General features: G+C 39.5%; 1 protein-coding gene across 4 annotated transcripts in view; it reads right to left on the reverse strand.

Annotated features, from left to right (window-relative positions):
• Nucleotides 1–18439, reverse strand: part of trappc9 (trafficking protein particle complex subunit 9) — a 956085-nt gene that overhangs the window by 893890 nt on the left and 43756 nt on the right. For 3 of the 4 annotated variants that reach the window (XM_041189161.1, XM_041189164.1, XM_041189163.1), the window contains exon 5: nt 14410–14436. The exons of the other annotated variant lie outside the window; for it this stretch is intronic. In XM_041189161.1, the coding sequence (XP_041045095.1) occupies nt 14410–14436 (27 nt within the window). The remainder of the gene's footprint in view (nt 1–14409; nt 14437–18439) is intronic. 4 annotated transcript variants of the gene reach the window in all.

Genomic DNA, 18439 nt, shown 5'->3' on the forward strand with positions numbered 1-18439 from the left:
CCTCGGCTTAACCATCTTCAACTACTTCATCAATGACCTTCCTTCCATCATAAGATGAGAAGTAGGGATGTTCACTGATGATTGCATAATGTTCAGCACCATTCATGACTCTTCAGATACTGAAGCAGTCCATATCCAAATGCAGCAAGACCTGGAAAATATCCGGGCTTGGGCTGACAGGCAGCAAGTAACAGTTGTGCCACACAAATGCCAGGCAATGACCATCTCCAACAAGAGAGAACATAGCCATCACCTCTCGACATTCAATGGCATTACCAGCACGGAATCCCCCACTAACAACATGCTGGAGGTTACCATTGACCAGAAACTGAACTGGACTAACCATTTAAATGCTGTGGCTGCAAGGGCAGGTTAGAGGCTACGAATTCTGTAGTGAGTAATTCACCTCCTGACTCCCCAAAGCCTGTCCACCACCTACAAGGCACAAGTCAGAAGTGTGATGGAATACTCTCCGCTTGCCTGAGTGAGTACAGTTCCAACAACACTCAACCTTGACACCATCCAGGACAAAGCAGCCCACTTGATTGACACCACATCCACAAACACTCATTCCCTCCACCACCTATGCACAGTGTCAGCAGTGTGTACCATCTACAAGATCTACATGATGCACTGCAGGGACTCACGAAGTCTTCTTAGGCAGTGCCTTCCAAACCCACAACCACTACCATGTAGAAGGACAAGGGCAGCAGATAGATGGGAACACCACCACCTGGAAGCTCCTCCCCACCCAAGTCACTCACCATCCTGACTTGAAAATATATTGCCTTTTCTTCACTGTCACTGGGTCAAAATCCTGGAACTCCCTAACAGCATTGTGGGTGTACCTACGCCACATGGACTGCAGCGCTTCTAGAAGGCAACTCACCACCAGCTTCAAGGGCAATTAGTGATAAGCAATAAATCCTAGCCTAGCGGGCGACACCCACATCCCACAACAGAAATTAAAAATTGCAAACACCCTGGTCACCCTACAAGTAAAAATGTCCAACACGATTGAATCATTTGAACTTATGGTACCAAACATGGGATAAATGGAAATGAACAGGATACAAGTCAACTTTACATGTTAATTTAAAAAAAAAACCTACCAATTAGAGTACCTGCCCTGCTTCATCTCCTTCCAAACTGCTAATTTTTACATCAGCTTAAAATCTGCCTTCAATTCCATGAGCTTCAACTTCAACCAACAGCCTTTTATGAGATACTTCTACACTTTCTAGTAGTCCATATAAATGAGATCCCTAGACGTTTCCTGTCTACTACTTTATTCACTTCTTCAAATAATTCCATCAGGTTCATCCCTTCATGCTAGCTCGCCAATTTAAGGTGGTAGGGTAAGCAAGCACTTGGAACGCACAGAATTCAGGCTCATGAAACTGGAGTCAAGCTCAGTGCATACACGGGAAATTGGCTGAGTGTTAAATAGCAATGGGTGAGGACATACTTGCATCTGTAAGCAATAACTAGTGATGCCCCAGGATAATTTTCACTATAACCCCTTGGGCAATTATAAAAATAATAATAACAATGTTGAGTTTTCTTAACTCTTCCAAGAACTTGGTCATGGGAGAAAATGACAAATTTTCCACACACCCTTTTTAAAATTCTATTTGATAAATTTCATAGCTTCTAAAAAGAGTGCAAAGGTAAAAATAGCTATTCCTGGGACACAAGGAATGTAGAGGCATGCATCTCCTCAACTTTCTATGCAGTTTTCATAATACAAATTTAAGAATTTAAAGAAAGAAAGTTATGCCTATTTATGGCAAAAGTGGCATGATATTTGAGCTGCTTGACCCAATTCATTTCACTATTAGGATTGCTGGCCAGTGAGCTGGTCGATAAAATATAGAGCTGTAGGAAAAACAGTTCAGGCACAGAAAGATGCCCAACAGATTATGTATCATGCTGCCTGAAATCTGAATGAGAAATTTACATTTAAATTCATATCATTTAGATCAGTAAGATTTTTAAATAAAATTACTGCTGAAACTAAAGGGTCACACTCGAGTTCCCGATAGCCTATACAAGTCTGGGAAGATTTGTAAACAATTCCCAAAACCTCAAGTCAAATGCTGAAGTCTCCAAGTGTTTTTTTTAATGTTTCTTTCTACAGTTTACTTGTACCTTTTGTGATATTACTCTCAGAAATTGCAATGTATCTGAATAAAAAGTTAAGAGCAATGGAAGAGAGATTTGATCCTTATTTGAATAATCGCTTAATTAACAGTAACTTCATCCATTTTAGTTCTACATTAAGATTAAACAGTTGTCTCTTTTCTCTCCAAAATATGAATTTTATTAAATCAGCTAGCTATCCAGCAAACAAAAGCTCCAGTCTACAAATTAAAAACATCCAATAACGTCCCAAGTGATTGGATCTTACCACATTTCAGCAATATTTTACACCAACTCAAACTGCACCAAATAATTGTTAAATACTGTAAATGCATCATACTTAGCTTTGATACAAAATTCAGATTATAGCTTAAAATGATCAGCGAAATAGGAAAATAAAAATCCCTGTACAATTTGCGAGATACCATTAGTTTTGTGCACAACAAACATTTTGCACAGAAGATAACAAGTGATTAAACAAGCATGCATAATCATAGCAAGACAATTTGTCATCTTGTTTACAAGAGACTTATTTAAAAGAAACCAACAATGGCCAGACTCATAGTGGGCCATCTCCATCACAGAAAATAATGTCCGTTGCTCCTAAATCACCAAGGAAAGAATTCAGATGGCTACCACATGAAGGAGGGCTACCGCTTTTATATCAGAACGGCAAGTAGATCAAGTGGAGTGCCAATCTGCTCTGCCAAATACATGCTTCAATTACAAATTGAGAGTTATCAACATGTAAATTAACATGATACAAAATTAATATGGTTTGTGATTGAATGCAATGGAGTGGAATGAAAACAAGTTCTGTAGAGATAAGGAGCTCATAATACAATTTGTTATGGAAGAACAAAAAAAAAAAACCACTGCAGAAACCTTAAAGATAGATATTGACATAAATTAGATCAAGTGCTGGTGTAAAATTGATGCAAAGGGCTTTCTCAATATCCTGTAGATTTTACAGACAACTGCTTCACATATTATGCAATGTTTCCCCAACTGTACTAGAAGGCGACTCAACAGATGTGTGTGAAACATGTATCCCTCCTTTTTTGATGGAACTGAAATATCATAAGTATGAGAACAACATTCGACGATGGAAGGCAACCTTATTCACAACGTAGGCTGCTACATTTTCTTCCATCCTGAGACATTTGTTCAATTTTAGAACACAAATTGCTTTTAAAAACATAATCCATGCACAACTTTGACCATTTGGAATAGATAATGTTCACCACATCCCAAGAAAAGCACTTTCGCCTTTTATAATTAACTTAACTACATAATTGAGATTCTACAAAATCTCTTCTACAAAAGTCTTTTACGAAATTACATTTTGCTCATTCGTCATCTCTTACCAGCAACAGTTGACATATTACAGATGGTAACATACTATGATAAAAATGCCTCAACAGATTTGGATATCACCATCTAACATCTGAAGAAGTGTTCGGTCACACTTGCGTTCAGGCTAACACCAACAAGTTGGTTAATGTTCATGGCACATGCAACTTTCTATATTTTCCTCGCAATTGAATAAAAAGCTGGTTCTCATTTCCACATGGCCATATTCCTAATATTTGTTAACATGATGTCTCAATTCACAATGACAATGTAATTTTGTAATCTAATATTACTTGTTACATAAAATTGATTACAACATTCCACCCATGTTGTCAGGCTAGTTGTGCAACAACCTAAGCTGGATGAGCCATAATTTCCTCCAATCCAACATTGGGAAGACTGAAGCCATTGGCTTTTGTCCCCAATACCAACTCTTGTCCTCAGCCACTGATTGCATACCCACAATTTTGCCATCCTATTTCACACTGAGCTGAGTTTCCATGCCCATGTCCTCTCCATCGCCAAGTCCACCTAATTCTACCTCTGCAATCACACTTCTCCACCCTGCAACCCACCTTCCACTGTCCATTAACCTGAGATCACCCAAACTCCACTACATGTATCCTAACACACACAAGGTCCACTTCACCCATCAGCTTTGTGCTTGCTAATCTACACTATGGCCTCGTCAACCAATGTCTCAAATTTTAAAATTCTCATCCTCGTGTTCAAATTTCTCCACAGCCTCAGTCCTCCCTGCCTCTAACCTCCATCAGACATTCAACCCTCCATGAATTGTTTCCTCCAACACTGGCCTCTTGGGCATCCCCCAGTTCCTGTGCTCCACCATTGATGGCAGTGCCTACAATTATCTTTACTGCAAGCTCTCAAATTCCCTCTCTCAAGAGGCTCTAAAACATAACTAAACTTGTAGTAAAGCCTACTTTTACAGGCATCTCTTTGCAACACCATCTCCAACTCTGATTCATTCCACATGGATTTGTGCTAAAATGTCATTCTTTTGTTTCGGATACAACCGCGAGCAGGGATATTTTCTGATATTCAACTCTCCAGTAACCGTTGCTCTCAACATTTCTTGATATCCCCTTCGTAACAGAGACTAAAACATGTTTTCTTTCTGCCCCTTTCTTCAATATACTTTGCAGCAGTCTTGGACTTCAGCTTAATGTTAGGAAATAGAGATAGTTTAACTAAGTTATATTTGTATTTGTGGGTGTTAGGAATGAGTTTTAGTTTAAGTTTAATTTGTATTTCTGTATCTGTGTGTTAAGGTCAAATGAAGTTTTAGTTTCACTTTAAAAGGCTGCTTGCATTTCCAACAAGGAGTATATGACTGCTATAAGGTAAATGTAAACACACAAGTAGAAAGACTGCTGTTGCCTAGCAATTGTTGGGGGGGGGGGGGGGGGGGGGTGGCAGATAGGTAGATTCCTCCCACAGACATACACACACACACAACTAAAGAAATAGCAGTTTTAAGTTCAGTTGAAGCCAGGACCCAAAGAGAATGGAACTGGGAGAGGGAACTGCAGATTTCCCAGAAGAACAAAAAGGTCCCAAGTGAAGAAAAACCCCAAAAATCCAGGAGAGCAGAAGAGGGGAATGTCCAAAGGAGACCTCTCAGTCAAAGAAAGGACAGGAACCTGAGAAAAGGCCCTGTTCAGTGAAGTTAAGAGTGAGGGGCAGAGAGAAAGGCTCCAAGTTTCAGATTTAAAGTGAGAACAGCCTGCAAGAAGGTTCAAAGAGACAACTGAAGGTCTGCAATTCTTTCCTATGGGCATGTGAAGCAGTGGTGTATTGTTAAGGCTGAGTTGGTGAGAGAATACATGGAAGACAGCTTGAATGCATGTGGTGACCAAGGGAAGAGGTAACATCAGAAAGAGAGTTCGAAACCCTGGAGGCGAACCCCTGTGGAAGGCGTCTGAGAGAAAACATCAGTTTGGGAGAAGATTCCAAGGCGAGGTCTTGGAGAGGGTAGATTGGAAACCCTCATGTGAAAGACAGAATTCAGTGAGACCGGTTGGCTCACGGTGTAACAAGCGTCTAGGGAGAGTTGAGGAGAGATCCATAGCATCTAGTTGAGGTGGCACCTGTTACTTGATTTCAGAGTATGGTGTGCCTGTCCACATGGTACCATAAGTTTATATGGGCTAGGTGCTTACTGTGGACAATAGAGTATAAGATAGCTTTTGTGACTTTAGTGTCCTTACAAATCTGTATATTTCTGTAAAGGCATAGTTGTGGGTGAAGGAATATTGTAATATAGTTCATCTTTTCTTTTTGAATAAATGTTTTATTCTTTTGTAAAAAAGTTAATCAGCTGACTCCTGTGACACTGTTCAGTAGCCACGCTCCACGTACCTAAACAAACAAATAAAAGTTTGGATCTATCAGCTTGAGTTCCACCCTGGGGTCAGGCTTGTCCAGGGGTAACCTCAGCTGGGGATTATAACATCTACATCATCGTTCATCACAACCAGTACTTAAACAAAAACTTCTTACCATCTTCTTTCAAATACCAAGAATCAGGAATTGAAGCACTTTTTAAATGCCAATGTCCTGATCCCTCTTCTGTTCCATTTTCTTTTGATCCTACCATTCTTTCAAAATGCACTATCCCTTCTGACTTTTTCCTATGCTCCCTGTTCTGACCCTACCTCTCAGCAGTATAAACATGATGAGCCCAGACCACAGTTATTTCAGCTTACTCATTTATCAATGAATTGAACCACTCTTAGCTTGACTTCCTTCCCTTTGTCCAATACTTTGACATCTATGATTTCTGATGCCTTTGGCTGCTTTGGCAATTTCTGGTTCTTAAACAGTCCCAATTATTTTATCTTGGATGCAGTTCCAATCTTCTTCAGGACAGGCTTCCATTTCTTTCGTCAATAGGTGTCTTACCATTCTCCATCTTTAGGACATCCTTCCATCCAAATCATTCATATTCTCAACCTGAACACTTTTTTCTTTATAAATAACTGCAATTTCTTCCTCTGGAAGAAAGTTGCTGGTAGGGCTGTTTTGTATCAATCTCAGGGTTGCTCATCTTTTTGTAGTAGGTGTAAAACACTCATCCACCAAGAGATGGTGACTGAGGGGCACTGGATTGGCAATGGCTGGTGGCACTGTTCCTATTCTGTTCTTGTTCGAAAATTTCTAAAACCTAGTCTAATTTGCATTTAGCATTTAACTACAATTTACTTTAAAAGTTAAATTTCTTTCAGTCTTAGTGAGGGATAAACAAGCTCCCTACTCGAGGCAACTACAATTAGTTAGTTAGATGGCAGGTTGAACTAGTTTCTCTTGCAGCAGAGCTGATTCATCTCTGTAGAATTTCAACTAGTATAAATACATAGTCTTGCTGAGAAAATGAAGTAAGCAAGCACAAAGGTAGCAGCTCGTGACTGAGTGCAGCTAGACAATGCAAGAGCTTGGGAATTTGGTGCATTGAGGGAAGAGGTGATGTTTTACATTATCTTTTACTTAAAAGGGGCAGGCCAAGAGAGGGAGCCAGAGACCAGCAGCAGCACAGGAGAACCAAAAACCAGAAGCATTAATTAGGTGAGCAGATAGGCAAGTAGTTGGTGAGTTTTAAACTTTTTTTCCCCCCTAACAGGAGGCAGTAGTTTAAACTGGTACTGGGGAGATAAGTATTGCAATAAATTTACAGCCTAACTAGTTAAATCACTTGATATAACTACAAATAATCATTGAATGTGATCTCTAAACTTGATTAAACATATTAGAGTTGGCAGAGCAGGTGATGTGTAGCAGCTGTAGTATGTGGAGCTGGGTGACAGCTGCGTTATGCACACCAACCATATCTGCATTTAGTGTCTGCAATTTGCAGAACATCAGCTCAGAGTTGATGAGCTGGAGGCCGAGCTTCAGGCACTAATGCACCAGGCAGGCAAGTTGCCTGGCCACTTTTTTCCAGAAGGCACTCACACTCCTTCAGCTACGGTCTTCTGATTTGGTTCGTCATCAGTGACAGGAGGGTGGGACTTCAAATGAGGTAGGTATGAGGACCCAGAATGTCGATGTGAAGGCTCCTCAGCCCTTGCAATTGTCCAAAAGGTTTGAGCTTCTTGCAGCTTGAATGGATGAGGAGGGACTGCAGGGTGGATGGGCAAACTGACCTAGCCTATGGTGCAGGGAACCATTCAATACGTGGGGGGGGTTTTACAAATGTAGTGGTATTAAGGGACAATACAATCGGGGGATAGGCGCAGTTCTCTAATCACATGAGGGGAGATGTTGCAAATTAAAGAGAATGAACAAGGCAATAGGGCAGGGTAGCAATAAGGGAAATTATAACCCAGAGTGTGGCAGGAAGGGACAGATTTCATATTACACCAGCAGTTGAGGCCAGAGTTTGCAAGAGAGGTAAAAAAAAAAGAGTTAAAGGCTCAGTCTCTGAATAGGCACAGCATTTGTAACAAAAATGGATGAACTGACATCACAAAAAGAAATATGTATGACCTGACAGCCTATTAATTAAGAATGACATTGGCATAGTGGAGAGAGATGACCTTAATTTAGAAAGGTCAATATGTCAAATCAGTCACGATGTCGATTCGGTTTGAATTGAGAAAAATAGCAAAGATTTTTTTTAAAATCACTCGTGGGAGTAGTTTAAAAGAGCCCTTAACAGTAACTACACTTTTTAACAGATTATACAGGAAGAAGAAAATGGGGGCTTGTAAAAAGGGCACTGCAATAATCATGGCTGATTTTTATCTTCATATAGATTGGATAGATCAGATCGGCAAAGATAGCCTGGAAGATGAGTTCAAAGAGTACATTCGGGACAATTTATTTTTTAATGGGGAGTACATTCCAGTGCTGACCAGGGAGCAGATAATGTGTAATAAGACAGGATTTATTAACGACCTCATTGCAACCAAGAGGCTCCTTTACGATGATCATAACATGACAGAATTTCACAGCCTGAGGATAAGGAGTGTGGGTCTAAGACTAAAGTCTTAAACTTAAATGATAGTAAATATAAGGGTATGAATAAAGAGTTGGCTAAAGTGAACTGGGAAAATATGTTACTTGGTAGGTCAGTGGTGGAACATTGGCAGACATTTAAGGAGACATTTCATAACTCGCAGCAAAGATATATTCCATTGATCAAGAAAGACTCCATGAAAAGGATGCACCATCTGTGGCTAACTAAGAATAGTATCAAATAGAAAGACTAAGCATACAATACTTCGAAGACTGGTGGTAGGTCAAAAGGTTGGACAGATTTTAGAAACCAGCAGAGGATGATTAAAAAAATAGAGAGGAAAAACTAGAGCATGAGGGAAAGCTGGAAATATAAAGAGTTTCTTTGTATAGTAAGAGTTTCTACAAGTATTTAAAAAGGAGAAAGGACTTACTAAAATGAGCATTGGTCCTTTAGAGGATGAGACTGAAGAATTAATAACAGGAAACAAGGAGATGGCACAAACACTGAACAGCTATTGTGTCCTTCTTTATTGTAGTAGAAAATCAAGAGGGTAAAAGGGAGGAACTTAAAACAATCACAAGGAAAAAGGTACTGGGAAAACTTAGAACTAAAGGCTGACAGGTCCACTGGACCTGATGACTTTCATCCTCGGGTCTTAAAAGTGGCTGCAGAGATTCTAGGGGCATTGGTTGTGATCTTCCAAAATTCCCTAGATTTTGGAAAGGTCTCAGTGGATTGGAAAATTGCAAATGTGACACCTCTATTCAAGAAAGGAGGGACACAAAGCAGGAAACTATAGGCCAGTTAGCTTAACATCTGTCATAAGGAAAATGCTAAAATCCTTTATTGAGATAAAGCATGACATTTAGAAAACCATAATACAATCAGGCAGAATCAATGTGGTTTTGTGAAAAGGAAATCGTGCAAGTGAACTTGTCCACTTGAGCAGCAAGAACAGTAAAGCAGTATATTATTTAAATGGAGAGAGAGACTACAGAATGCTGCAATACAGAGTTTCTGGATATCCTAGTACATAAATCACAAAAAGTTAGTATGCAGGTACAGCAAGGAATTAGGAAGGCAAATGGAATATTAGCATTTATTGCAAGGGGAATGAAGTATCAAAGTAGGGAGTGTTGCTACAGTACAGGACATTGGTGAGACTGCAGCTAAGGTACTGTGTACAGTTTTGGTCTCCTTACTTAGAAAAGGATATAATTGCATCAGTCAATTGATTTCTTGACTGATTTCTGGGATGAAGGAATTAGTTTATGAACAAAGGTTGAACAGGTTGGCCGATACTCACTGGAGTTCAGAAGAATGAGGAGTGATCTTACTGAAACATATAAGGTCCTGAGGGACATGACAAGGTGGATGCTGAGAGGATGTTTCCCCTTGTGGAAGAATCTAGAACGAAGAGTCACAGTTTAAACATTAGAGGTCTCCCATTTTTTTCCCCCACAGACTAACGACCCTCGTTAGTCTTCCCTTGAGAGCAGTGAGGGCTGGGTCATTGAATACATTCAAGGCTAAGTTAGATGGATTTTTGAAAGACAAAGGAGTCAAAGGTTGTGGTGGCAGACAGGTAAGTGGAATAGAGACCAAAGTCTTAATCTTAACGACCATGATCTTAAGGAATGGCAGAGCAGATTCACGTGGCCACATGGCCTTCTCCTGCTCTTAATTTTTACACTTTTTTCATCAAGACTTTCATTAATCATGTTTCCAATTTTCACCAATGCCTCATTTTCACATTGTCTATTCCTGACTATTCCCTTTATAAAATATAGAGCACAGATGTCCACACTGGTTCTTTCTAAAAGCAATTCTATTATTCCCCACTCCCCCACGTTTTCCCCATATTCCTATCATTTTTTTTCTCCTTCAAGCATTCACACAATTCCCTTTTGAAGGTGACTGTTGAATCCGCATCCATCACCTTATTAGACAGTACATTCCAAATCCAAATCCCGATTTTCATAAAATATTTTTTCTTCATGGTCCTTCAGGTTCCTTTGCTAATCACCTTAAATCTCTGCCCATTGGTCATTGATCCTTCAGGCACTGGACACAGAATTTCTTCACTTTCCTCCTTTAAGGCAGTTCTTAAAACTTCTCTCTCTGACCAAGTTTTTGGTCATCTGACTTAATATCTCATAGGGCTTGTCATCATATTTCGTTTTATAATACGCCTTGGAACATTTATTACATTATTAGTTGTTGCTCTATTTACTTTAAACACTATCAAATCTCCTCAGCCTTACCTGCTCTAACAAGAGCAACCAGAACTTCTCTAGTCTATTCATAAAACTGCAATTCCTCATCCCTGGAAGCGCTTTAGTAAATTTCTTCTATTTTCTCGCCAAAGCCTTTACATTCTTCCTCAAATATGGTGCAAAAGGTTTCAATAACTTTACTAATTTAAAGGATTTTCATTTGTTTTGAATTAACATTTTTGGGTTTTACTTTAGCCATCTTTTACATTGATTATTTTAACTTCCTGCCTGCTGAGCAGAGATAGTTAAGTAGTTAAAACAGCCAAGAAACACCTAAAACAGTTTGTTGTGAGAAACTGCTCTATTTGATAAACTTATGGCCTTAAAGGGTGCGAGATTATCTAGCTTGAAACAGCTACAACTGCTTTGATTACGCCCTGTTCTACTCAAGGCCTCTTGGTCACATTCTTAAAGCAACAATCTGGTTCCTGACCAACAGCATGAACTCAGAATGATACCGCATCTTGATATTCGTTAGATAAGAACCATGGGCTGGATATTATGATCCCCCTGTGGGTGTGTTTTCAGCAGGGTCACATAAAATACGAAGGGTGGCGAGCCCACCATATGTAAATAAATAAGGGTTAATTAACTGAGCTTGTTTGCAAGCCAATTGACTCCAATAATACACTAACATTCAGGTGGAGGAGTGCTTTTGCACATCAGAGGAACCCCCCACTCCCAAGATAGTACCCCCCCACTTCCTTCCTCCCCACCTGCACTATAAAACCCACACACCCACCACCTCCCACTCCCCAAGGTGCCCAATCCCTCCCACCCAATACCCCTGACTTACTCAAGTTCAGGGTCCATTGGGGCCTTCAACCTTGGCCACTAGCAATCCCAGCAGTGTCCACTACTAAGCTCTGGCACTGCCAGGGCTGCAAGAGTTGCCAGCCAATTCTCAAGGGCAGGAGTTCCACCCAATGGGGGGGGGGGGTGGTGGAAGTCCCACACTTACCTTGTTGTTACCGCCTGGGAGCATGTTACTGCTGGAGGGTGGATGTTTTTTTCCCAACTGATTTTTAAGTTGGGTTTTGGGGTGGGGGAGAGATATGCCCCCCCCTCGCCATAAAATCCAGCCCTATGTATTTTAATTAGATTTAACTCACTAATTATTGATCTATTAACCATATTTATTGTATAAGGACACCAATGTTATACACCTATATTTCACTAAGACATCCTGACTGCTTTCCTGACATCCTGCTAGGGATTACATTACTAATTTGGGCAGTTAATTGCCTTAAGATCAATATGAATAGTTGTTTATGCAATCTGCTTAAATCAGCCTGTACTATTGATAAATGATGCAACACTGTATAAAAAGCAAACTGTACCTGAAAAGAATACATCTTTTGCTCACAACAGATATAACCTCTGGAGGCCTAGGAAACAGGAGATGGACATTTGTCTCAGCCTACATAATAATGGTCATAAAGGTGGGGTAACATTAGGTGACCCTCAACCTTAACCAATGAAAAGGGTTAATTCAGACTATGCCCTAAAACAAAACAAAAGACTGTTGAAATCAGGGATAAAAGCTGACAACAAAACAGCCTTCTTTGGCACAGTTTTAACTATTGCCTCTATTGTAGTCTTATAAATCACTTCCGAGATGCAGTTCAGCTTCCCTTAAGGTGGCTGAAGGTGGTCATACAACGTGGTCACTCATACCATGTATATAATAGCATAGCTGAAAACCCTGCTCATGAAAATTGAGGATTTGGAACTTAAAATACTTTAACTAAAAGGGTTTCCTACCTTGAAGCCCCCTCAAAAGTTACAATGCTCCAGCTGAGCCAAACTAGTGTTTTATTTACATTTAGAATAACCTCATGGCTTTTGAACTTAATGCCCCTATTTATAAAGCCCAGGATTCCATCTGATTTATTAACTGCAGTGCCTTTGTTGGGCACCAGTATTCTTAGGCTATGCAGAGACTTAACGCACCTGCACCCACAATTTCCTGGAGTATGCTTCTTCCCAACCTACTGCCTATAAAGACCACACCAGTTTCTCAGTCATATCTGTGATAGTCTTTTAAGTCATAGCCTCCAACCTATACAATCCTCATGTCTATCAAGATCAAGTCTGTGGCCACATGAAAACTCACTTGAGTTAACTGCCAAAAGTTCTCTTCATTTCTTAGTTATTTGGATCTGGATGTCATATGAAACATTGTTTCTTGCATCTTTTTAAAGAGAGTAGAGAGGTCATGTTGGAGTTGTATAGAACCTTGGTGAGGGCACAGCTGGAGTACTGTGTGCAGTCTGGTCGCCACATTATAGGAAGGATGTGATTGCACTGAAGTGGGTGCAGAGGAGATTCATCAGGATGTTGCCTGGGATGAAACATTGAAGTTATGAAAAGAAGTTGGATAGACTTGGGTTGTTTTCCTTGGAGCAGAGAAGACTGACCCCTTAGTTGAAGGGTCAGTCATGAGGGGACATAAGTTCAAGGTGAGGGGCAGGAGGTATAGAGGGAATTGAGCAAAAATCTTTTTACCCAGGGGGTGGTAACAGTCTGGAATGCACTGCCTGAGAGGGTGGTGGAGGCGGGTTGCCTCACATCCTTTAAAAAGTACCTGGATGAGCACTTGGCACGTCATAACATTCATAGGGGTCAAGTGCTGGTAAATGGGATTAGGTAGGTAGGTCAAGTGTTTCTCACGTGTCAGTGCAGACTCAATGAGCCAAAAGGTCTCTTCTGCACTGTGAGATTCTGTGATTCTGAGAGAGTAATGGAATTGGTTCTCCCGTTACTCTTTTTGGAAGGAAACCAAGATAATAATAAAGCATAAAGGTTTGGAGTCAGTGAAGAAGGTATTTTGTCTTGCGTCATACTCATTTTTCTATTGATGTGGATCCTGAAGCAGCCAGCCTCCATTTAGATTGCCTTCCCTTTGGGGGAAGGAGAACACAGTAACAAGTCGGAGGACTACTAGTGCTTAGTGGCTTCAATCCTGTTCATCTTTTTTCTGATCATTTTTATGTATATGATTTTGCATCACAATTAATTGGGATAAACAAGGGATGGGAAAACATTTGCCTAACGACACACATCAAACCATTTTCTAAATATTTCAAAAATTACTGTTTCTTGTCCTTTTGAATCTAACCCAAAGTCAAAATACTTCACAAATATGTTCACTTGCATAAACAAAAGATGCTGAAAAGAAACTGAGATAGACCATGCAAATACTTAAAGTCTCAGAAGTGGGATATGATGAGTTAGGATGACAAAATTGAAAAGCCATATTAAAAAAACTTCCCTTCCAGTTTCACTGACTTAAAATCATTATACATGGTTGTAGAAGAGAACAACTCAAGAAAGTATATAGACAAACTTGCACAAGACCATGTATTAACTAGCAGCAAAATGGAGAACATTTTTTAACATAGCATCAGCTCATAGAAACTGACCATGTGCTACATGCGTTAGTCAAACAGTGTTATTTTTCTGAGTATTTACAAGCTTTGATCGAACTATGTTTGCAGATTGAAATTGCAACAGTTCAGAATCTTGATCTCTTCATGCAAGCAATATCTTATTGGTACGTAATCATAAACAGTTAGCAAGGAAATAACAAAAGCAAACAAAGATGTCCAACTGTTGCAGCACTCAAGATTTAATTAATAAAGCAGAGTACAGTACCTGGATCAATGAGAACTTCCTGTGCCCCTAGAAGTGAGAACAAACAATTGTCTTTCACTCCCTTTGCAAACTCAAAAAAAAAATCAGCAGTCATTTAATCTATTCAATGCAGAAGAAGGTAGCCTCTTAAAATAATGTCTGCAACATCTCTCCACATTCCTCTGTCACTCTTAGTTATACTGTTGTGAGTGTTCAAAAATCAGAAAGATCCTCTTCTTGTTGGAGCACACAATCACAATCATTAGTTCTTAATTTAAATGCAGAAAGATTCCAATGAAATTAAACTTTGCCACAGTTGTTGACTATCCCCATCTCTTTTAGCCTTTATCCAAAAATAGCACAATTCAATGCATGCACATACAAAAAATAGCACAGGACTTGGACTTGTAAACAAGCCCAAAAGGAAAACCAAGTGGTACACAGTCCAAATTCTCTCTGGTGGAAGTGACTGAATGAAAGCTACATTTAATCTGAATGCAGGTCAAGGTGAAGTAGCTTGGATAATTTCAAATCAACTCCTACTGGACAAGATTCCACTGCATAAATATGGTTCACAAATTGGTAATCTTACTCAAAAGGCAAAACAATGCCTGTTGTGGCAAGTAGAAAAGTACAGCATGTTCTATCTAAGTTGAGGTTGTTGGTTCAACATAAAAGGGAGCTTCAGCTCAACATCATGCAAAAGCTTGGTGGATGCCCAAGAGGAACCAGTGCACCCATATAATAAAAATATTTTCAAAAGCATCATACTGTAGATGCTGAGACAAAATTAAATGTACAGAAAATGCTAGAAACTCAGGTTAGGCAGCACCTGTGGAGAAAGAAAGTTAGGATTAATGTTTCAGATTGATTTTTCTTCTAAATCCATTATTATCACTAAGCAAAAACCAGCCAAGTAACTTCAGATAGGGAAGGCCATCTACAATTAAAACAAAGGATAAAAGGAAATCTTCAAGGCATTTAGCTTATTCCTTCCCTTAGAAAGGGCAAATAAGATAATTCACCTTGCAGAAATTCTGCAAATTAAGGTATACTCTTGGATACAATCACAAGGGAAAAAGAGCAGATGGCCCTGGCTTAAAAGTGGAACAGCAAGGCAACAGGTGAATTAGGGATCAAGGTGGGCAGGCCGAGGCCAGCATACAAGAAGCAGCAAGCCCCAGCCAGGTATTGAAGGAGTGTGGAAGGAGCTGTGGCCCAGTCTGGGAGTGGGAGGCCATGCAAAAGGCAAAGGCCAAAAGCATTAAAATTTTCAAATTGTACCTGCACACAAACGGCAATAACTGAAGGCCGAGCAAACTGTAAAAATTGAAAAATTGTTATATAATGGCAGGTGGACTTCAATGATTCACACCATATTGTTGGGAGATTTGCAACTACGCTGGCAGGCAGACAAGTTTCTTTCTACCTCCGCCTCCTTTATAAAAATGCTAAAATCTTTTCTACTATAAAACGTTGCCACAAAAAAAAAATAAATTTTGATCCTCAAAGGCAGCAATTTTCAATCAAAAAAATCTATGCAGAATCTACACAACTAATCTGGTCATTTTATAATGAATAACGAGGGAAAGAGGTTAAAAAGTTGAATTTAAATCTGCCCTAACCCACAATGCTTTTTGAAAGCCAACATGCTTTCATCAGAACCCAAGTATTTTACTGAGGAATTTAATTATCCATGAATTTACTTTTTCCCCCAAAACATAAAAAATAGACAAATAATTCTGGGACCAAGAGAATTTATTTTTTCTTTATTCTTTCATGGAATGCAGGCATCACTGGCAAGGCCAGCATTTATTGCCCTTGAACCGAGTGGCTTACTAAACCATTTCAGAGGGCAGTTAAGTGTCAAACACAGAGTCTGGAGTCACATGTAGGCCAGATGGACAAGGATGGCAGATTTCCTTCCCTTCAGGACACAAGTGAGCCAGATGGGTTTTTACAACAATCCATAATTTCACGGCCACCATTACTCAGGCTAGCTTTATATTCCAGATTTATTAACAGAATTCAAATTCCAGCAACTGCTGCGGTTGGATTTGAACTCATGTCCTTACAGCATTAGCGTGAACCTCTGAAAAACTACTCCAGTAACATTACCCCTATGCCATCATCTCCCCCCAATTGTAAATAACCCATAGGAGCAACAAAAGAAAAAACTTCTATAACCAAACCAAAATTTGAAATCAACTTTGTACACAATGAACACATTCCAGTATTACAACAAATATCAATAATGGAACAATTGGTTTCTTGGCCAATAACTCTGGGAGCTTGCTACAGGTGGTTCAAGTTTTATCACCCTTCTCATATTCTTTTTACATCTGATATATTAATAGTCAATTCTGGCCAGCGTTCAGGGCCACTCCATTGATGCCTGCATCATACATTTCAATTATGGAAGGTGTAAAGAACATATAGTTTCATTTTCTGTTGGAGTGTGGATTAAAATCACAATGGCTGCAGGTTGAATGACAAGTCCACTGGAACAGGATGAGAGATAGATACAATGTTGCAGTCCTGGAACAGTGTGCACGATGAAAGACAGGATGGTGCAGGAAAGGAGTCCTGGACCAAGGCAGCTGCATGACCACAACATTTTGAATTGGCTCCTGACCGTGACCAGGTTTTGTGTGAGAGCAATGCAGCAGAATAGCTCCTCGCCTTAAAGGATCAAGACCTAAAACCTCTCTCCCTGTGTGTGTAAGATTCCTGTAATTCTACAATAGCTAGCTAGATTTTTCTCCTCATAGCTCTATAGTCGGCTCCTTCTCTCTCTGAAAACCACCTATCAATAGGCAAAGAGGACAATCATTGTTAGGGACATTGAAATGCAAGTGCTCAACCAGTGAACGAAACACTGAAAGTGCTGGAAGACCACCTCGTGTCATCAGCAAAAAGTGAAAGGAATTTGGAAGACATCAGTCAAAATCAAACCATCGAATCCTGTACTATGGAATTGGTGCTATTAAACCGTTTTATCCCACCCTTAAAATCCATGTTTTTGTGTGTCTTGTGTCAGGAAGAGATATTAATGTATATAATGCTATTGGAATTTTTTTTTTTAAAAAAGGGGTTTAGTCTGTGTGTGCGTTAATTGGATTAAAGCCAACTAGTCCTGGGTGCTTTGATATGTTGCAGTTTTGAGATGCAAGCAGTAGGTAGAGGGTACATTTGCATTTTGTTGAATAGAACATTCAAGAGTGGGAATGGAATCTTGCATCTAGCTAGGAGAGACCAAGCAATGTTTATGTTACTAATAAAATTAGTACTATAAAAGGGGTTCAAAGGGCCTGGTGATACCATGAGAATTTACATTCAAAGAGAAAGGCTGGGTGTAACAGAAAGGAGTTTGTGTGTGCGGGTCAGAGACATGCAATATCTAATCAGCTCTAAGTCTACAACTGTCTGCCAAGGAACCAAATTGAAAGGAACCTCATTTTGAATTCTTACGGTGAAAACGTTTTGCCTGGTGTCTGTTTAAGTTTATTGGTTATTGTTGCCTAAGTGAAGATTAATTTGGGACTTTGTTAAAAGTTATGATAGTAGTAATTTGTAGTGATGTGTTTAATTTGTTGTAAATTAATAAATGCCTAACTTAGGTTGAAATAAAAACCTCAAGAACTGGTTATCTCATTTCTGAATTCAGAGTTGCATCTCAAACATACCAATTGAAAATATAGGTTATGACAGTTGTTTAAAGTTTCCCTCTGGGATTTTAAATAATAGTCTTTATCAACTGCTGTGTCATAACATTTCTATGTTTGTGAATAGGAACTTAAGAAGGGTAGAGAATGGTGTTAGAAATTAGCAGTTGCTATTTCTTTCTTTTGCCACTGGTAAAAGCCAATTTGTTCAATAAACAGTTATTCACTTCAAGTTTAAAAATCTGGTGCTCATATTCTGTTAACCTAAATTAAACAGTTAGGTAGAATTGGGGCAATCTGGTAGTGTGGTCAAACTTTTCACATTTGTTGCGGCTTAGGGAATATTGGGGCTTGATATTACAACGCACTATCCTCTGAGTCATGGC

This window comes from Carcharodon carcharias, chromosome 6 (genome assembly GCF_017639515.1).
Source record: "Carcharodon carcharias isolate sCarCar2 chromosome 6, sCarCar2.pri, whole genome shotgun sequence".
NCBI classification, from domain to species: domain Eukaryota; kingdom Metazoa; phylum Chordata; class Chondrichthyes; order Lamniformes; family Lamnidae; genus Carcharodon; species Carcharodon carcharias.